Source organism: Pipistrellus hanaki (genome assembly GCF_964339955.1).
Source record: "Pipistrellus hanaki genome assembly, chromosome: 17".
In the NCBI taxonomy this organism is placed as follows: Eukaryota; Metazoa; Chordata; class Mammalia; order Chiroptera; family Vespertilionidae; genus Pipistrellus; species Pipistrellus hanaki.
Genome location: NC_140519.1, coordinates 33,923,226 through 33,945,343, shown reverse-complemented (window position 1 = coordinate 33,945,343; position 22,118 = coordinate 33,923,226). Strand labels below are relative to the sequence as shown.

The following is a 22,118-nucleotide window of genomic DNA, read 5'->3' as shown; positions in this document are numbered from 1 at the left end:
TTTTGCATGTTTCTTGATGTTTAGATTAATCTATACACAATATTCATCAATTTTGACAGATGGTATATAATTTTTCTTTGTATTCATTGCTCTGTATCAACTATCTAATTGCCATTGCACTTGCCAAGCTTGAAATTTTCTAGTCTAAGTTGCCATCACCATCTGAAATTGTTAGTTTCCACAATGATTAGTTTATGCAGAAATTAACAACTCAAAATCTAGTAACAAATTATCTAGAAATGACTGCCAAATGGTTATGGTGGAGAGTTTAATTAATGAAAGTGTGAAACATTTCTAAGTTAGCTGTGAATATGGCCTTTATTTCTGCATAAGGTGAATTATAGTAACAGCAGTTAATTTAATGCCTTCCTAAGTAATAATATTCATAAAATTATAGCATTTATATACTGGTTATCCTTTATAATAAAAGGCTAATATGTAAATAGAACAGCAGAACAACCTAACAACTGAACAACTAGTTGCTATGAAATGTTTTGACCAACAGGGGGTGCATGCTGAACATGGTAGGCACTGGCCACGGTGGGATGGTGGAGCAGGTGAGCAGGGGTGCCAGTCCAAGGCAGGGCACCAGTTGCTATCATCGGGGCGAGCCTCTGGTGGTTTACTGAAAATTCTTTGCTCTCACATGCTGCGGTCCCACCCAGCACTCATACCTGCTGCCTTATCGCCCCTCAGAGTTTCTCCACCTCCCTCTGATCCTGAGGGGCAATCAGGGCAGCAGTCACAGCTCACACCAGCTGACAGCACCGGCCCCGCTTGCACCCGCTGCAAGTGCTGGCCGCAATCTCTCCACGCTGTGATCTTCTTTATGTTGTTTAATTTGTAAAGTAGCTCTTCCCTTCAGCATCCTCACTTAGAAAACTTTCGTGACATTTTCTACCTACTTCTCTTGGAGCAACTGTGACATTACATTTTATTTACTTGGTTATTAATATGTGTGCTTCTTCATAGACTGTGCTTCTTGGATAATATCTGTCTCATAGCTTTATTGAAGCCAACTCTTAAAGATTTACTATTTACTATGAACAATATTTCCAAATATTAGTGATTTTTGAGTTTTTGTATTTATTTAAGTAAACACCAGCAAATCCTTTTCTTTTTACTTTATTCCTTGACACTGGAATTGTGACATACTCATTAGAGAAAATTTGGAAAAAAATATTAGAAATTCCTTTCTGCCAGGCTGGCTGAGAATCTGAGGTTGTTTTAAAGTTGAGCAATTACATGCTTTTGCAAGCCAGGTTAGTGGATTTGTTTACAATACAATTTTTCTTAAAAACTTAGAACAACTGGTCTATTTGATTCCTTGTTGGTTATGTGAAAAAGTAACCAAAGCCAAGGATCTTGCCCGATTATGCTTAATAAGATAAGGAATCTCTTCTTTATTTCCTGATTTTTATGCTTGGTCCATCACTTGTACAGCAGTTAAGATGAAATAATTTAGCATTAGTTAGAAGCTAAGCTTTCACTATCTGAGAGAGGAGTCTCAACGAGAGATGATTAAGAGAAGTCACCTAGAAAACTTATCTTCTACTTATGCTACAGATGCAGTTGACTTTTCTAATCTTCCCAAGTCCCAAGTTACTGGACTCTGTCAATATCTATTACAGTAAGAACTCAGAAAGCTGCTCTTGGCAGCCCTGCTCCATCTCTGCTTGCAAACTTGATAACACTTGTTTGGCTTCATCTCATCTCTTCTGTACTTTGCAAAAAGCAACACCAAGCAGCCAAACTCAATACTCTGACCATATCCAACAATTTTCCCTAGATCTCGAGACAGAGAAAATACCGTATTTTTCGGACCATGAGACACACTTTTTTCCCCCCAGAGGTGGGGGGAAAAAGTCCCTGCGTCTTATGGTCCAAATATAGCCTACACATATACTGTAAAAAAAAGTTTTTTTACTTGCCCGGGTCTGTGTGGTCTCTGTGTGCTTGCCCGGCTCTAAAATGGTTCTAAATGCTGCTGTTTACTTTACAGGGTTGATTACATGTGTTTATGACTGTGATGTTGGGTTTTAATGCACATAAAATATTTTAGGACACTATTTGTTTCAGAATCTTTTTTTCTTCATTTCCCTTCTCTAAAAACTGGTGCGTCTTATGGTCCGGTGCGTCTTATGGTCCGAAAAATATGGTACATTACCAGCTTTTAAAATTTCTGCAGTAGGATAGTCAAGTCCAACAGCTCTCCAGTTGTCAGTAACTATTTCCCCATTGTGTGTTGTCCAATTCTCACATGGGCGACACATCTTTAGGTTGCTATTACTGTACTAGAGACCCAGTGCACAGTCTGCACCTTCTCCAATCTGGGCAAGGGGCCTGGGTTGATTGGCAAGGGGCCGGCCATGCTCCCTGGACCCAAGCAGAGGCCCTGGTATCTGGGATTTATTTATCTTCTATAATTGAAACTTTGTAGCCTTGAGCAGAAGCCAGGGCCAGCCAGAGTGGGCGGGAAGCTTGGCTCCCTCCATTGCTGTGGAAACCCAAGCCTCCTGCTTGCTCTGTTGCTGCATCAATCTTGGTATTGGGTAAATTTGCATAATCACTCCTGATTGGCTGGTGGGCATGACTTGTGGGTGTAGTGGAGGCACGGCCAATTTGCATGTTTCTCTATATTAGTGTAGATTCCACTTCTAGGTACTTATTTCTTTATTAACTATGATATAACTACCGTGTTTCTCCGAAAATAAGACATTCTCCGAAAATAAGACCCACTTACAGGTTTCCTTCTGAGTGAAATATAAGGCATCTGAGTGAAAAATAAGCGCCCCCCCCCCCCCCCCCCCCCCCCGGCTAAACATGAGAGATTTGGTCCACTGATTCTGAAAGAAATGGAGTCACAAGAAATTCATCAGGAAATTTAGGAATTGGATTGTTATGATGATGTTCCAGAAGATGATGACATGATTGTCATTGAATAAATGAGTAAATTCTTGATACTGTAGGATTCACAGTTTGTCTGGTTTGTGTTGACAACTACTGTACTACTGTAGTGTATACAGGTATTAAATTTCCTTTATTTTCATTTAACAATAAATGTGTACCGTATTCTTCTTCATGGAAAAATAAGACATTCACTGAAAATAAGACCTCGCGCATCTTTGGGAGCAAAAATTAATATAAGACACTATCTTATTTTCAGGGAAACAGGGTAGTAGGTAGAGAGGATTTAGTGAGAGAAAAGTTTATTTCCCTCTCCTGTAATGATATGGAGGTATGAATAAATGGATTCATACCACAAAACCATTAAAGGGACCAGGTTCCTGCTCTTTCTTCTCCTATGATAGTGAAGGTGCCTATGAAATCTAAGGGATATAACTGTGGGCAAGTGCAAATGCTAATGGTTTCCATTCTCAGTAATGATAGAATTAAACACTAACTATACCTGCATGTCAGTACTTATATAATTAGGCCTATTAATCACTTAGAAAGTTTCATATTGGTCATTCAATCGGTTGGAATATGAAGTTTCCCTCAACTAGTCTTTGCTTTCTTTAGAAGCTATTGACTTCAGATTTGACAGGATAAGTAAGAATACCCTAGTTGCGTGATGTTTGGGGCGGTAAAATCTCTTCGGAATTTGTCACTGCTTACAATCTCTGGGGTACCTGGGAGGGTGATGACATGTGTAAAGAGAAGAACTAAAACCAAAGGAAGATAGTGAAAAAGGGAAAAACAGGTGTTTTTTGTTTTTAACACTGAAGAGGAAATGAGTAAAAATCCATTGCACATGTTTGTTTGTTCACTTGTCTTATTTTCCAAATGGCTCTTCAAGGTATTCTCAGTCTATTAGATTATCCAGGCAGGAAAAAAAAAAATGATTTAAATAAGACATGAAAAGTAAAAGAATAAAAATGCATTAAATGCATTATATTTGTGTGGCAGTTTAGAATTTCTACCTTGCCTAAGAAAATGAAACCTAACCCTTTGGCAGAACCGCGTAGAAAAAAGCAGCTTAAAAGCGATAGGTTCTGAAAAGGAATTGTCTTTCTGACAAGCAAGTGCTTCCTATGGGAACCACATGTTAACCCATCAATTTTGCTCAGCCAATGAGATAACTCAACTTCCAGCCTTCCTGTGAAGGAAAATAGATGGGAATTTTTATTGATCTTGATCAAGGAGATTACAGTGGTGTTGAATAAGCAATACAATAAGATTATCCTCTTAGATTTAAAGGCCAAACTAAATTGATCTATGTTTATTCATGTAACTATTTTGTGAGCTTCTTTGGAAGAAATATCTTTTTAATACAAGCAAAGAAATAGCTAGTGCCCTTTGAAATTATGCTGATATAAAAAGAGACCAAGTAAGCATGAGAAAGAAACAATCCATCTAGGATTGAGTGATTAATCAAATGATGCAGAATTTTATTAAAAATTTAAATAAGCATTTTATTTTAAAAAATTAAAATGCAATTCAAAGGAAATTTTTTTAACCCTCATGTCATTGCATTTGTAACTTTCCCATCTCTGCATTTTAAAGGGCTGCATTATTAAACATTATAGGCATATCTTGGTCACCAGACATATCAACTGAATTATTTAGAGGAGTAATCTGAGACTTTCAGTGAATCATGTGTCTCCTTTAAAATTTTTTTTTTATGTACTAGACATAACACATATTTTGATACAAAGCTTATTGTTAAAGACAGAAACATATTAATACATATTTCAAATCACTTCATTTTTTAAAATAAAGCTCAGTGTTCAGAGCAGTTTTGATTTCCAGAAAATGGAGAACACAGTACAGTAGGTTCCCCTATGCAGACCCACAAAGTTTTTCTTATTATTAACACCTTGGAGTAGTGTAATATATTATTACAAGTAATGAACCCATACTGATGCAATATTGTTGATCAGAGTTCATAGTTTAGTCATACATCCTTAGTTTTTAACTCCAGTCCTTTTCTCCTAACTCCAGGGTATCACATTACATTTAGTAGTTCGGATTGACCAAAAGACTTTCCTCCGCTTTTCCATGTTTCTGATGTCCTTGATCGTTTTGAGAATTGGTCAGGCATAGTGCGAGATGTCCCTCTCTTGGAATTTGTGTGACATCTTTCTCACAATTAGGCGGGGGTTATGGGTATAGAGGAGAGCCAGGGTACAACTATCAACTTGGTTTACCCATTTGATGTTGACCTAGATTACATGGCAGTGTTTGTCAAGTTTCTCCACTGTGAATATTTTGCTGCCTCTGCCTATGCTATCATCTCTCAAGGAAAGCCTCCATATGCAGTCAACGCAACGGGTACGGAGTGCTATGCTGTTCTCTAGGATGGAGTAGCTACCTAAAGTATTTGGAATATTTTTCTGCATGGAGGATTTGTCTCTTGTCTCTCATGTATTAATCTATTCAATCATTTATTTATATCAATATAGACCCATGGATATTTATTTTATATTTTGGGTTAGAATATGGTATTGCTTGATTTATTTTGTTGCTCAAATTGTTCTAGCTTTGGCTGCTGGGAGCTCTTACAGTGGGCTCTGTCCTCTTCACATAGGCCTACAACATGTGTTTGTTTTGCTTTCTTGCTTTTTAGAACTATAAAATGTTCCTGGCTCTTCTGTTTATTTCCTGCCTCAGGTCTAGAATCGACTATTTCTCCAAGAATCCGTGTGTGTGTGTGTGTGTGTGTTGTGTGTGTGTGTGTGTGTGTGTGTGTGTGTGTGTGTGTGTGTGTTTAAATTGAAGGATAATATTAAAAATCCCAGATCTGAGCATTAGGTGTGCCCATTGATACTCAAGTGTTGTTCCTTTTAGCCCTACACCTCACAGAGCAAAGATATATATGTGTGTATGCTAACTTATTTAGGTACACATATGCATAAATATTATTTTATGTAACCATCACTAGCTATATTCAGCTAAACATTAATTCATACTATGTCCAACTCTCATCAATCACCAGATGGATCACTCCAGCTCCCTCCGCTTACGTATCTGTGTATTTTCACTCCAACAATGAGAAACCTGGCTTCCACCATCTGTTATCTATTTTCTTAATTGTTCTATTCCAATATTGATGTATAGCACCCTTAGAAATGTGAACGCCTACCCTATGGGGAACAGCTTTCTAGAGTATAGCCCGCTTGTCCAGTTCCTTCTGCAGTTAGTCTTACAGAATCCATTCATTTCCAAAGTTAGGTCAGCGCTTTTTCTCCCACCTCTTCAGTGCATTTCCCCCCACATATTTATAATGTAGCTACATTCTCTTGTACAGTCTGCTTTGCTTCCTGGAGTCCTCAACCTTCTAAATTATTGTTTTAAAGATTTTTGCATACATTAGAGATTATTTTCGGTGCTGTCAAATTTTATGTTTTTTAAATAAATGCATAATGTAATGTATCTATAAGAACAATAGCATAAGAATGATTCCACTGTACTAAAAATTCTCTTTTCTATACCTAGTTATCCTCTCCCACTGAGTATGAGCCCTGGGCAACCACCATTTTTAGTGCAGTGAAATTATTCTGTGTCATATTCTGTATGATATTGGAAATATATATATATATATATATATATATATATATATATATATATAACATTATGCTTTTGTCAAAATAATTTATTGATAAATCTGAGTAAGTGACACTTAGGTACTCATCATAGCATATTTTTCTTTTAGTGTTAATAGCTGCTGGGTTATTTTTGTTTCATAGTGTTGAGTAGTTTATGTCCAGGCTCAGCTTAGTTTAGGATGTGGATTAGGGAAAATAATACTGACATTGTGATGAGGTAGTAGGGAGACAAGTGGGCTATGTCAAATTGTAGTTCTAGAATCTTACTGTAGCTCTAGAGAAAGAACATCTTTGGTGGTTTATAATTTATGTGAACTGTACTTTTTCTTAGTGACTGCACAAGAGATTCAGGAGCATACTTTTTATGGAAAAATGTTTGATTTGTGACAGTGCTTTATGCACTTCATTACTATAATACTGAAAAACATCAAATTTTATTTGGTTCTAAGGCAGAATGATGGAAAGGAAGAAATTGGTCTTTCTTTCTGACTGGAACTTCACCTGTGGCTCTTCTGAGTCTTTAGCTTATTCACTGAAGATATTGGGACTTGTTACTCTCCATAATCATGTGCCAATTTATTATTTTACATATATATACATATATATATATATATATATATATATGACATATTGAATATACATACATACATACATACACACACAAATATTGGTTCTGTTTCCTTGGAGAACCCTGAGTAATTATTTCATTATGTCAGCGTTTTCAAATAATAAAGAAATTGCAGTAAAAATACACTTTACAAAGTGAATAAGTAAACATACATATATACTCATACATGTAAGATAAAGTTTGCCATTTCTATAAAACCAATTTTATACCAAATATTCTATTGATATCTCATAGCTCATGAGAAAGATTCTTAAACCACCTCCCTAAGAATTAGAAAATATTTAATTTACCATGATAAGTGTTTCTGGTTGTCCAGAACACATAAAAATAAAACTATGCATAATATTTATGCTTGATTAAGATTTTTTCCCTTTTATTCTTCCATTTCATTCAAGGATGAAAATTCTGATTCAATTAAGCAAGTTGTGAAAAAATAACAGTTTTCTCTGTCTGTTTTACAATACAATATATTCTTACTATTAAACCAAAATAACAATAAATGTAATACCTGACAATTATCTTTCAATATAAATGAAGAAACAAATTATAATGAAGTATAATAATGAATGAATTGTAATAATTTATTTCCTTTAGTCATGAAGCTTAATTCAATTATCGATGCAGGGTTTTGAATAGCAAATGGGTTTTCTAAAAGTTTTTTCTACTTTTTTCAATAAAGTAATGATTAAAAGTTTGAGACAGAAATAAGTTGTAAATATATTTTTAATTTTATTTAATTCAAATTCCCTTTGTTATTCATGTCCTCTTCAATGTGATGCAACATGTTTTGGGAACATGTAGGAGATAAAGTGATGACTTAGAATTTTGTTTGCAATAATAATAGTAATACTTTCGGAAACATTTATATACAGTATGTGTAGTTGCCCATAAGGAACGCTTAACATGTCAGTTAAATACCATAGCAATTTTATTACCAAATCACCACATAGAAAATATCTTCCAACTGTGGTTCATTTACATTAAAAAAAAAATTCACTTTGAGTTCATGATCTGTCAAAAATTGTGAGGTTTCTGAGATTTCCCCCTTCTTGTAAGCTAACAAGTTAGCCTGCCATAGTTTCAAAAGACATGAGACTCCTGGGACAAACTTTGTATTTCTTCTTGCTTCCCAAATCCCATGGGGAGGCGTGGAGGTTGCATTGGTTAATACTGCACATGCAGCGAATGTGCCACAGATGAGAAAGTCAAGTACAGAAGAGCCTAATCTTATAAAAGGCTTCAAGTGAACATGTTCAACCTTGACTCAAAGGGAGACATTATCTTTATTATCCCGGGCATCATACCAATCTACGAAGGTCTCAGAGGAGACATGCTATTTCTATTTTTCAATATTTCGTGCTATCCTGACATTCCTGAAGATATTCTAAAATAAATTTATCATTGCTTCCATTTGCAAAATATGTAGAAATGCAAGAGACACATGGCAAATTGTCTCCCAGTGTAATCTCTCTTAGACTTTTTCTGGGACAACCAATATATTTCAGGATGATATAATGTTTAATTTTAGGCAAAAATACTGGATATTATGTTATCACTGAGAGGTATAGTTTTGAATTTTCAAATTGATCTATCATATAAAATTATCATACATCTCATTTCCAATCATACTGTAGGAATGATTCTTTAGAAAGTTGTTCCAAATGATACAGTAAAAATACCCTTTTTTATGAGCAGCTATAAAAAAGAAATTATTTAAATTAATATTTTTTCTTTGAATATATTTTAGGGATTTAAAAATATTTTTATTGATTTCAGAGAGGAAGGGAGAGAGAGAGGGAGACAGAAACATCAATGACAAGAGAGACTCATTGATCGGTTGCCTCCTATATGGGGATTGATCTTGCAACCTGGGCATGTGTCCTGACCAGAACTGAACTGTGACCTCCTAGTTCATAGGTCAACCACTGATCTACATCAGCTGGGCTTGGGCTATTTTAACAAGCCAGTTTGCTGTATTTCCAATTACTTTTCAATGTTGACATTTTAAATCTTTCTTTTACAGGGATATCATTAAAATTAACCTGTTGAAATTTATTGTTTTTTATTGAGGTTTGTACAGTTAGTACAATTGAAGCAGGATGACTTTATCAAGAGAACAATGCGAATAGAGAGGAGATGAGGACTAGGATTGACTGACCACTTCAGCCAGAAAAGATGAATGAGCAGTGGGGAGAGGGGGAAATCAGGAGAGTGTGATGGGCTGGAAGACAAGTGAAGAAAGTGTTTCAAGGTAGAGCTTACAATTATCCTTGTAAATGCTGCCAGTGGATCCAGCAATATAAAATATGAGAACTGACTATTGGTTTAGCACTGATGGGGTAATTGCTGACTTGAAGAGGCTTTTCAAAAAAGAATAGGAAAGAAAGTGAATATAAAAATGTAGAGAGTGAATATAGAAAATACTTTCAAGGAGTTTTGCCAAAATGGAGAGCCTGGAATCGGGTGTTTCCTCAAGACTGAAGTAGATTCAAGAAGTTTGTTTGTTTGCTGGCTTTTGTGTTTAAGATGGGAAAAATAAAATCATGTTTTTATGCTGCTAGGAGCAATCCGGCAGGGAACGTGATGGTGGCGTAGTGAGAGGGAAAGGCCTTTCTGAAGCAATGTTCTAGAATTGCAAAGAAGGGACAGGACGGACAGTTTCATCCTATTACCAGGAGGAAAGGCACATCTGGGTAAACACAGATAAACGCAGGTAGCAGCCTTTGTAGCAAAGCTCTTCTAACTGATTCTATTTTCTAAGTGAAGTGGAATCACAGGGAGGTGTTAGAGGTTTATATTTACTGAGAGAGAGTGGATAGATTCTGAAATAGCATGATGATTGCCTAGCAGCATTAGAAGCCATTCGGAATTGTGGGCATGAATGTGAAAGAAGAGCAGCCAGCATACAGTGTTTTTGTTTTTGTTTTGTTATCATGATCAGCTCTTCAGGGGCAGGCACACATAGGCACTGGATTGAACTGAACAAGGGTTTGGGTTTCACCAATGGAATGGCAAGAAGGACCACAGGGCAATGGAGCTGAGGAGGTAGATAAGAGGATTACTTTAATACAAGGCAAGTAAAGGCATGAAGATAGTGAGCATCCAGATTATCTCATTCCCCCTGAAGACATACCATGTAAACAATTGCCAGTGGCGTTTATGAGTAAAACTCTCCTTGTGTGACATTTTAATGCTACGTATCAGCATGGCCTGGAGAGAGGTTTGGGCATGGGGGTGCTTTGTGAAGGAAACCGACAAAGGGAAGCACTGGGCCACATCACCAGTCAACCAATATCTTCTTGAATCTGAATGGAAAGACTGATAAGACAGAGATATTCATGGCTAATATTTCCAAAGAGCAGACTTTCCATGTTACCCAAGTGTAGCAGTAGAAATATTTGTCCAATCAGTAAATTTGCCGATGATGTTTTGCTTAGATACCTTGGGCCAACATGTATATTTTCTGCAAGAGTTAATCAAAAGATTTTAATGACAGTAAGAAAAATTCCACACGGAAACACAGCACTGAGATCTCTACCTCAGTTAATTTCTTGGTGCATCTCAGACATTGGACTTAATACTAATTTTCATTACAATGACAAATGAAACAATTTCTTGTATATATATTGGAAAAACAAGAAAACATGAACATGATGCCTTTTCTACCAGAGATACCTCAGTCATTTCTTAAAATAGCTCTTTAAAAAATGTACACTCAAATGTTTTAATTAGTATTCTCAGAGCTTACAAAAACCAAGTAATTCCATTATTTATCTTACCAAAAAGTGAATATTGTTTTGTAGCAATAATTCTTAGATTTAAAAAATAATGTCAAATATTTTTAAATTATTGGCTATAAGATTAACAGTTTCTGCTTTGTTTTGTTACTTAAATTTGGTTTGCTTATACTGGTATGTGCATGCGTTGAATAACTCTACTGGTATTTTATCAACAAAGCTGAATAAACATATTTAAAAATTTCTTTGAAACATCCATAACATATATGTTTAATACAAAAACTACATAAAACATAGTTTGTTTGTTTTTTTCCATTTTCCAACTTAATTATTCTAAAGATAATGTTTGTCCTCTTTCATAATGACTATAAGGTGTGAGAGCAACTTTTCCTTAAAAGCACCATTCCATCTCTGAGAATAAGCTGATTTCTTTTCTGAGGACATATTAAACCTCTCCACCTATAAGAAATTGGCTTGTCTGCCTAAGGCATCAATACCCTACAAACAGGCTATTGGAGATATGAAATCTATAATGTGACCTTCAGGAGTTATCATTTCCAGCAGATTGGGATTCATTCCTGGCTCTTTCACCTGTGTATGGACTGTATGAATGTGGACAAGTTACTTCAGCTTATGCCTCGGTTTTGCCATCTATATTCCCCTCAAACCCTCGAATAGAATATTAAATACAAGAGAAAAGGACTTAATGTGGTTCAACAAATAATCTCTAGGGCTAGTACACAGATGGATTCTGAACAAGTATTGTTGAATGAATAAGTATACCAACTACAAGAATAGCAAATGTATAATAGAGATATTGTGAGGCTAAAGTGACATGATACATAATGAGTATAGAAGTCCTAGATTAAAGTAACTATTCTTATTGAGCAGAGTTCCAGAGAAGCCTGGGTAAGTTTGCCTTCTATGTCCAACCTCTATTTCCCCTTCAGATTGTGAATGGGATTTAACTAGTGGCACTATGGCATGCTTTAGCATTGGAAATTGTATAAAACAAAATATTTTATTTTATTACTACTCATAACTCCTAAATCACAAAATTTAGGAGAAGTGGTAACAAACCAAGTGAATTAAAATATTCTAGCCATATAATCTAAAACTCATGCCATCAATAAAAATGTTTTTAGGGCTTAAAAATGCATATCAGAAAACCAGAGGTAGTATATATGATAGTTCATTAATTTTAATATGCATACTTTAAATTTTTACATTTCCCAACTCTGGATGCATTTTATATTCAATGGCATCTTACTAGTATACTTGATTGGGTTCTCATTTTTACTCCCTTTTTTCCCCTCCCTCCCTCCCTCCCTCCCTCCCTCCCTCCCTCCCTCCCTTCCTTCCTTCCTTCCTTCTTTGCAGTCCATCATATAATAGAATTTCAGTATAATTGATAAAATATGATATAGTCACACGTTAAAGCAGTGTTGCTCCATATTTATTTCTTATCACCACCCAACCTTGGCAAGAAGCTCTTAGCCATTTTTTTTTCTAATTTCCTACCCCATTAAATTTTAATACCATAGGTATACTCTTTATCTGTTAATTTATTATACACATATATGTGGTTTATGAATAAAGAATAGGATACTTTTGCCCTGCAAGAACCTATTTTCATCCCATTGTTGGCACTGTTACACCCACTGAGAATACAGGTATTAAAGTGATACTCCATATTATACTTAGTTTTAAAAATCTCTCTTACGGAATATTGGGAAACATGAACTAATTATTAGGTTTAGACTCTGGGCTTTAATTATATGACAGAATGTCTTAGAATTTTATTATTATCATGAATGTCCAAATGCTGTAAAAATGCATGCAACGTTTGAACATTTGTTATTTACCCGTATAGTCAGATAGTCATCGGTAATGTTTTTTTTTAACAAATAAAAGATCTTCAAGTGGATCCAGTGGTATCACTCAACATATGATTCTCATTTCATAAAATAAGACTAATTAATGATTTCAGTACATAAATTTAAAATGTTCACTACATTTTTAAATGTTCATGTTTTTAAAGACATAACTTGAACACTACATTGATAAAGATATGTTTAAAGACCATCTAATTTCCATGGAATACTAAGAGATATCTGCTTTACACTCAACATATAGCCCTCGGTGGGAGGATGAAGAAGTGTGATTCTTAAAGCCACTGTGTGGCATTCTTCTACTGAAGTCTAAGCAGTTGAGAGTCCCATCTATGGTAACAATGGTGGAATACAGAGCTCAGTCCATTTGTGACCAGGGTATGCACCAGGGGAAGAAATGACCAACAGATCAGGATTTTTCTCTTGTAAAGGTAATAGTTGTATTCAACAGCTTTAATGGATGAAGAAAGGCATGATCTATTTACTTGAGGAATATCTTTAAATAACAAAATTGTTTAGTGTACTCTTAAATGTTCACTATTCTTTTCTCTGGGCTTGGCAGTTTAACATTTTCTTTTTTTTAAATTAGTACTGCAACAAACTTAAAATTAGCGATGCATAAAACTTTTAACTCTTGCATGCATTGCAATATTTTATATTTGCCCAATTCTGACATGTTATATTGGTCTAGTTGTATTGGGTTGTGTTAGATGGTTATTTTTGAGTGTATCAAAATACAGTTGTTGGGGACTTATGAACTATCCTAGCAAACTAAGCAATGTATCAGCAAAAATGAACACAGGGAGTACTCAAAAGAGACTCCACAGCAGTACACAAGACAACCATATCAAGGCTTTATAGATTGAATTAGTTTTACATAAGCTTCTGTAAATAAACTAAATGGAAGTGAATTCAGAACCAGAAATCATCTCCTCCACTGCTCCTGGTGCTTGCTCTTTCCCTGCCTTTTAGTCGGAGCATCTCCATGATGCTGCGGGCATAGATATCTCTCAAGTTCATGCTGATATATGAGTCCGTGGCTATGTTCTTGGTGAGCTTCTTCAGAGCCTCACGCTGTCTGGCAGCTGCTTCCTTGAGCTTCAAGGTAAAATAGCAGGCAGAGAAGCGGTCGTTAATAATAGCAATAGGCAGAGCCAAGACAAGGATTCCTGATAGGATACACATGAAGGCCACGATTTTGCCTGTGGTGGTGTCTGGTCTAATGTCCCCATAGCCCACCGTAGTCATGGATGTGGTGGCCCACCACCACGCACAAGGGACACTTGTGAAGGTTGTGTCAGGGATGCTTTGCTCAGCAAAATATTCCACCGTGGAGAAGATAGAAATCCCCACAGACAGAAATAGGAGCAGTAGGCCGACTTCTTCATAACACTGGGTGATTGTCATTCCAAGGGAGCGTAATCCTGTAACAGAACATTTGCTGTCAGTCACGGGCACCCCTCCCTCCTCCTCCCTCCTCCTTCCTCCCACCCTTCTCTCCCTTCCCTGCTATCTCCCCACAAACACGCATTTCATATCTGCTAGGTCTCCAGTACTGGGCAATGTTCTAGGGTACATGGATGACAAATCATAATCCTTGTCTTCAGGAAGCTCATAGTCTAGTTGGTGGGGCTGGATTGAGAAGGATAAAAAGAAATATAATTAGATCCATTCACTCACGTGTGTGCTTGTTAAACACCTACTATTTATACAGAAAAAAGTGAGTTACGGAATAAAAAAGCAGGGAGGGGTGTATGATTGGAATGTGTACGTGAGTCTGTACAGTGGGAGGTCTTTGCAGTGTTGGGTGGGGTGTGCTCACTAGATTAGACTAGTGCCCGACTTTACACACTTTTCTCATGCCAATTTTATGCTGTCTACTTTTCTCACCCTCCCAATAACGTTTAACACAATGAGCACATCATTATCTGAAAGGCAGAGGCAGTAAAGGACATACGCCAGGAGAACGAAGTGAAGCAAGTTGGGCATCAGTGACACAACCGGGGTCAGAACATCAAATGCACATTCAGAGGATAATCTTAGAGGTCAGCCAGGAGGGGGTCTTGAACTCCCATGATAGCCATTGAGATTCTAGTCCTTCACATGAAAGCTCCAGGAAAATACTTCCTTTCAGTACATAGAATTTCTGTATTCTTGTAAGGAAGCAGACCTGAATATAGACTATCCCTCCATTGCAAAAAGGTATGGAGGAGTGGAGCCATTAGGAAATGCACTCATTGGTGAATTCCTCATTGCTGTCCTGAGGATTCATTGGGCCCTTGGGAGACAGAACCAGGAGAGGCCATTCCCATTTCTGAAGAGAGTAAGCCTTGGGAGAGTAAGTTGCGACTGTAATGGGGCTGTTATTTGAATAAGGTATCTTCCCCAACACTAGAGAGACACTGCTAAATGTGTATGTACCCACATTTTGAAGCCATATCGACCTGATGTCACGATGATATTGTCTCCAAAGTTCAAAGCAATTCCTCTTACGCATTTAAAATTTTTATTCACTCACTAGAGACTACTTGAGATGCATTATAATACTATTGATGCTCTCATTATTTTGAATTTTCTTCTTAAAATGTTAAGATACTCTTGGATTATTTACCAGCTACGTTTTCAGATCAGTGAATATTAATTTTGAGGCTTAAAAAGAAAGCTTTTTAGAATGTCTTCAGAATACATTTTAGAAAACTGGCCTTGATGAGTCTGTATTGAGTTGTATTTCTGAAATAATTGACAGCATATGAGGAAAAGCATATAGTATTTGGGGTGACTGTTTTCATTTCAAGATGGAATCTCCTAAACCAGTGGTTGGCAAACTGTGGCTCGCAAGCCACATGCAGCTCTTTGGCCCCTGAGTGTGGCTCTTCCACAAAATACCATGGCCTAGGTGAGTCTATTTTGAAGAAGTGGCGTTAGAAGAAGTTTAAGTTTAAAAAAATTTGGCTCTCAAAAGAAATTTCAGCTGAAACTGGTTTGGCTCAGTGGTAGAGTATCGGTCTGCAGACTGAAAGGTCTCAGGTTCGATTCCGGTCAAGGGCATGTACCTTGGTTGCGGGCACATCCCCGGTAGGGGGTGTGCAAGAGGCAGCTGGTCGATGTTTCTCTCTCATCAATGTTTCTAGCTCTCTCTCTCTCTCCCTTCCTCCTCTCTGTAAAATATCAATAAAAAAAAAAAAAAATATATATATATATATATATATATATAAAAAGAAATTTCAATCATTGTATTGTCGATATTTGGCTCTGTTGACTAATGAGTTTGCCGACCACTGTCCCAAACAATTTTGTAAAGAAACATAAAGTGGTGTGAACTTCATGTTACATCTATTAACTCAGATTATTCTTAAAAAATAGGAGATAGATGTTGTAATTATTATTATTTTTTTACATACGAAAAAACTGAGGCATAGATAGGAAGCATCTCTAGTACAAGCTACAAAGCCAGGACTTAAATCTGGGCTCTCTGGCCTACCATTGCTCTAACTTATTGCAAAATACCTTTCAATTTGTACTTATAGTTATTACATAGGGCAATATGTTATCTATGTCTGTATTTTTCTAAATGTTATGCTTAGGTTAACATTGTCCAGGATTTGTTCAAGTGTCCATATCTTTTCAATAAAAGAAGATTCCATTAATACTTTAGAACTGAAAAAAATCTTTGAAGAGGTGACATTGCAGAAATTACTATTATTTTCTTTTTCCTTTCTTTTGGGAAAAAATGTAGTCTTTACTGGGTGTTTTTAAATTGAATCCTGTGAAGAGTTTATATATAAATACTAGAAGCAAGCATCCTATTATGTGTGTCAGAAAACAAAGGCTAGTACTTCTAAAAGTTGTTGGTAACCCCATTATCAAATCCTCGGTAGTGAGACTAGCTAGGAAAACACACTACCAAAATTATATTAAGATAAGTCCCAATTACTTTAGAGATGTGAAAAGATATCTGAGGTTAATTTCTCTCTATAAGGAGAAACAATTATCATAAACTTCGCTTAGGTCAGGGGTCTTCAAACTTTTTAAAGTGGGGGCCAGATCACGGTCCCTCAGAGAGCTGGAGGGCCGGACTATATGAACTACTAATTCCTACTGTAACACCTCGGCTGCGCTCACTGCCCAAAAAACCTGGCGGGCCGGATCAGACTCCTCTGCGGGCCGCATGTGGCCCGCAGGCCGTAGTTTGAAGACCCCTGGTAGGTGATCTGCCAGGCATATATCTAGAGAAATAAGGGATAAAGGACTCTCTAGCCCAATTATTTGTATTCACATGTAATGCATTAGTATGTATGATAATATAGCATTCTACTCCAGTTGTTTCTTATTCTATTCCCGTGATAATAATGCCAAGGTTTTTGTTCAAGTCCAATGGGACCACCTACATCAAAATTACTTGTGAGCTTGTTAAAATGTATGATCCTGGGCCCCAAATACTAGCATCAGACTCTCTAAAGACTGGGCTAAGAATTTGCCTCATAAGAAGATTTTCATGGGCTTCCTCTTTGCATTAAAGTCTAACAGAAGGTAACGTATGTAGTCCAGAGCGTCCAACAGGCGCAGGGCTGGCCTCTGAGAATCACTGCCCTCAGACGGGCAAGATCATCCCTAATGGATTTGTGTGATTTTCCCTGGCATTGGCTATCATTTTTAAGTACGACTGTGTAGAGATGTTTCTAGGGAGAATGTTTGTTTGATTACCTAGGCTTTCTCCTACACACAAAAAGCTAAGGAGTTCTTGTTCCCACCTCTCTCATGCATCCCAGTCAAGAAAATTCTCAGATACCAGATGAATTAGTGCCTTCTGCTTTCTCCCCAAACAAACATTTCCATTGTTTCTTAAAACCTTCCCAGACGGCCACCAGTGCCTGGTCCTCTCTCTTCCTGTGTAGCCAGCGAAGCCTCAGCAGGGCAAGGCTTTCTCTCCTGCCAAAGAACATGTGTGGACACCGAAGAGAAACTGGCTTATGTCCCTAAATCTCATATGTAACCTAGGCATGTAATTTTATGTGCTGCTTATGCATATTTAATTTGGCACATTCTAGAGGCAGTGTCTTTAGTATTTTATATATCTATATATCTATATCTATATCTATATATCTATATCTATATACACACTTATATAGTCTTTTCTGGGCACAGGGTTAAACCAAATTGAGGTGAACAAGTGGTCAAATTATATCTCCACTGCCTTGGGGGAGAGAGTGTGAGAGCACGGTTTCCTTTATACCTGTGATAACAACTTCGAGGTTCTGCTTCCCAATAACTTTTTGGAGGTCATAGTTGGGTGGGCACAGGAGTTGGTACTTTGCGTGTCAATGCAGAGTCGCTTCCCTTGGTATGTGGGCCCAAACCCCCCGGATGCCTAAAAAAAATAACAACGAGCTGAAATACATCAATGAGATCCGAATACCTGTGGAGTGCCTGCCCAGCTTGAGCATGCGCAGAGCCCTGAGCAGCCTCAAGACCTGGACGATGCGCCCCACGTTTTCCAGATCCTGCGTGGTCTCGCTCCCGCTCAGGCTCTCCACCAGAAGGGTGATGTAAAAGGGCAGGATGGCCAGCAGGTCTATGATGTTCGGCACCTTCCTGACGAAGCCGCACCTGTCCCGCACGCACAGGAAGCGCAGGGCGAACTCCCCGGTGAACCAGCTGATGCAGAAGTACTCCAGGATCTCCAGCACCTGCAGGTCCAGCCAGCTCAGCTCCGCCGACATCAGGGCCATGTTGACGATGGACACGGCCACGAAGATGATGGAGATGACCCCGAAGATGCGGGAGGCGGTGGACGACCCGGGCTTCTCCAGGAGGTCCCAGAGCTTCTGGCGGACGGTGGGACAAGGGCCCTGTGAGAAGTCTTGCTCGCTCCCGTGTTGGCTCTCCTGGTCTTCGGTGTCCTTCTTGAAGTCTAAGGTCTCACTCAGCTCTTTCCTCCTGAAGTATCTTTTAGAGAAGACAACTTCGTGATTAGTCAACCTTTTTTTTTTTTTTTTTTTTTTTTTTAATTTAAATACATAAGTATAAAAGAGAATGAAACGTGGTCGTGAGGTGATGCTTCTTATTTTAGTGAAAGGCAGAAAATGGCCATTCCTATCTCACCCAGGCTGTCTGCTGCCTACAGTATTCTATCTTTATCATTTAGGCTTATTATTTTTAAAGTGGCAATTTTGTGGTACAAGTTTATACAAAAGGATTTATGCAGAGCAAAGCTGCCTCAATGCATTCTTACTCATCTTTTTTTGCAACAGAAACTGGAGTTTGCCAGCATGGAACTTTGTGTGTGATGGAAAGGGATTTTTGTGAAGAAATGACAGCAACAGAAAGATAACAGCAAAGCGGTCATAAAAGCCAAGGAATCAACTTCCTATTTGTGTGTCTAAAACAGAGTCCCATCCAAGTGTTTAAACGAGGGTCCTAGGCTTGAGAAACGATAATACTTCACAGTGAGACTGATGTCCCTCTATATGCCTCTTCTGGAGCATAGCTTTTGTGATTCATTTAATCACCAAATATTTATTGCAGGCCTGGCCTCCCTTGCCTTGGTGTAAATGCAATGACAAATGCTCATTTAAAAAAAGAAGGTTCAGCCCTAACCAGTTTGGCTCAGTGGATAGAGCGTTGGCCTGTGGACTGAAAGGTCCCAGGTTCGATTCTGGTCAAGGTCATGTACATTGGTTGCGGGCACATCCCCAGTAGGGGGTGTGCAAGAGGCAGCTGATCTATGATTCTCTCTCATTGATGTTTCTCTCGATCCCTCTCTCTTCCTCTCTGTAGAAAATCAATAAAAAGAAGGTTCAACAAGTTCCAACCAAGAGTAGGCTCTGACTCTTTCCAGCCCCCTCCCTTCTACCTTCCAGCTCAGAAGTGGCCAAATGGTCCTAGGCCAGGGTTTAGCAAGGCTTGTGCAAACCCTCCCAATCTCCACCTCTGGCGCCCTCCCTCAGATGCCCCCGTCTCCCCGCCGCCCAGCCTCCGGTCCTCTGGGTACCTGTCCCTGCAGCAGGCGTCGATGCTGAGCTCGTCGATGCCCCAGTACTGGATCTCCTGCAGGAAGGACAGCGCGCACAGCTGCTCCATGACGTGCAGGCGGCCGGTGCGGTAGTAGTGCAGCACGTAGCGGAAGGCTTGCGAGCTCCGGTCGAAGAAGTACTCGTTGTCCACGGGGTTGGCGTCGTCGCAGAAGTCCAGCGGGCTGGGCGCGGCGGCCAGGGCCCCGGGGCGCCGGCACGAGGCCACCAGCTCGGCCAGCTTGCCCAGGCGCGTGTGCGGGAAGCAGGACAGCGCCTGCTGCGAGAGCACGAAGCGGCTGCCGCCCACGTTCACTGTGAGGCTGTCCCCCGCCCCGGGGGGCGCCCCGTCGCCCTCGCTGCAGAACACGCTGGACTCCAGGGAGCCCAGCGACACGCTGTCCGGCGGCGAGTCCGGCGGCGCCGCCCGGCCCCGGGGCAGCAGCTCCATCCCGGCGGCCGCTGCCTGGGGGCGCCGCGGAGTTGGGGGGTGGCTTTGGCACGGCCCCTGGTGGCGGCTGGGCTTTCCCGGGATGTCGAGGGGGTTGCCTCCCACCCGCGCACCCCTCCTCTCTCCGCCCCTTGGTGCTCGGGAGCTGCCAGTGCGTGGCGGCTGCAAATCCCAGGGCAGAGCGCGCAGGCGAGGAGGGAGGGTCGGCCCTCCCCAGACTTGGGCACACCCTCCCACCCCCACCCCGACTTTGTAACGGAGATCCCGAGCCCGCGAGGTGCAGGGATGGAGAGCCTGGTTACTGGTGGGGGCAGCGGGTGGGGAGGGGGTGTAGAGTCCAGGAGGAGGAAGAGGAGGAGGAGGAGACCAGGTGACTCTTGGCGGCAGAATGCAAGACTCACTCCTGCAGGAGGGCAGCCAGGCGGAAAGTTCAGGAAGCAGAGGCAGTGGTACCCGGGCCTGAGTCCCTTCCGATTGCTCCTACAGTGGCGGCTTCATGGGGCTCCCCGCGAGTGCCCCCTTAGGGAATGGGGGGCGGGGGGTGTGGGTGGGGAGGAGGAGGGCCGTGGGGCAGGGGCTCTGGGCCGGGGCGCCACCTCATTTGCGCCGGTTCACTCTCCTCCTAGTCTGACTGTCACTGCCGCTCTGTTTCCCTCTCCCGGCTCTCTCCGGGTTTGGCCTCCTGGTTGAGACATAAGGAGCACGAATGATGGCTTTTCAGTGAAGTCTCTGCGCCCCCGGGTTAGCCATCTCGGCGGTTGCGAGTCCCCGGAGGAGGGCAGAGCAGGAGTCCTGGGCCCGCGCACAGCGGAGCCCGCACAGCGGAGCGGGGACCAGAGCGGAGGTGCCGGGGGCCCCCGTGTGATGGGAACGGGGCCTGGGCGCAGGGAGGACCAGCGGCGCGTCCAGGTGAGCCCGGAGGTGCTGCTGCCCGGGAGGGAGCGGCGTCCTGGCCGCCCACCTGTTGGACACCGGGCGGGCGGCCTGGGGAGGAGGGACGGGCACTCACTCACCTGCCGTCCTGGCCCATCCAGGAGGCGCGCCAGGGGGCGCCGCTGGCCAGGTAGCTGTGCTGGGTTCTTCCCGTCTGCACTTGGGGTCCAACTTGGCAGGTCCTGGAGGAAAACCGTGCTCTCAGCTGAGCGCCTCGGAGGAGCTCCTTGCCTCGTCTCCACCCTCCACCTGCTCCTGCTCCGTCCCCGTGGCTGAGGCAGGAGGGGCCGCCCCCACCCTCGCTCCTCCGGCTCTGAGCCACTCGAGGTCCGGGCACCAGCTGTGGGGAGTGCAGGGAGCCGAGGGAGGGGAGGCGGGAGGAGGCAGGGAGGCGGTCTGTGACTGAATATTGTATTTATCCTGAAGACACCTCCAGGATTACCGCATTCGATTCCCATTTCCCTGGATCGGTGTGCTCCCAAATCCAGGGAACAAAAAAGAACAAAAGTGCCTACTTGCCTAAGTCTGCTAAAACCAGGGTTAAGGCAGTTATTATATTATCTGCTTTGCGTGGCATGATTCAAAGTTTTTTTTTTTTTTTTTTTTTTTTTTCATTTCCAGCAGGCACTTGGGAATAACTGCTTCCCTCCCACTCCTCCACAAAAGTCTTTGCAAGAGAGAATGAACCATATCTAACCCTCTCTCCCTCTACCCCTACCCCTTATTGTAAATAGTTTTAGAAAGTCTAGTACCTTTAAAAAAATCATAATAGTATGAGGTACCAGTATACCCATTTTACAGATGGGGAGACTGAGACCCAGAAGAGACATTACTGGGTCAGTCATACAGTCCAAATTCAAACTCAGGATGAATTGTCAGAGACTTCCCCCCCCCCCCCCCCCATGAACACAATGTTTTT

At 40.6% G+C, this 22,118-nt stretch overlaps 1 protein-coding gene across 1 annotated transcript; it reads right to left on the bottom strand.

The window, feature by feature from the left end:
- Positions 1-12,322: 12,322 nt before the first annotated feature.
- Positions 12,323-20,746, bottom strand: KCNV1 (potassium voltage-gated channel modifier subfamily V member 1). Its single transcript, XM_084864467.1, has 3 exons — positions 19,797-20,746; positions 18,222-18,751; positions 12,323-14,229 (listed from the first exon to the last, which is right to left on the bottom strand). The coding sequence occupies exons 1-3, from the start codon at positions 20,264-20,266 to the stop codon at positions 13,718-13,720; spliced, it is 1,512 nt and encodes a 503-aa protein (XP_084720593.1). The 5' UTR covers positions 20,267-20,746; the 3' UTR covers positions 12,323-13,717.
- Positions 20,747-22,118: the final 1,372 nt, after the last annotated feature.

What these genes read in the sequence shown, in the direction of transcription:
- KCNV1 (XM_084864467.1), bottom strand. Translation starts at nt 20,266, where the DNA reads ATGGAGCTGCTGCCCCGGGGCCGGGCGGCGCCGCCGGACTCGCCGCCG. An exon ending in GACGCCTGCTGCAGGGACAG is followed by an intron (nt 18,752 to 19,796) that starts GTACCCAGAGGA and finishes CTTCTCTAAAAG; the next exon opens with ATACTTCAGGAGGAAAGAGC. An exon ending in GCTGGGCAGGCACTCCACAG is followed by an intron (nt 14,230 to 18,221) that starts GTATTCGGATCT and finishes GTTCTGTTACAG; the next exon opens with GATTACGCTCCCTTGGAATG.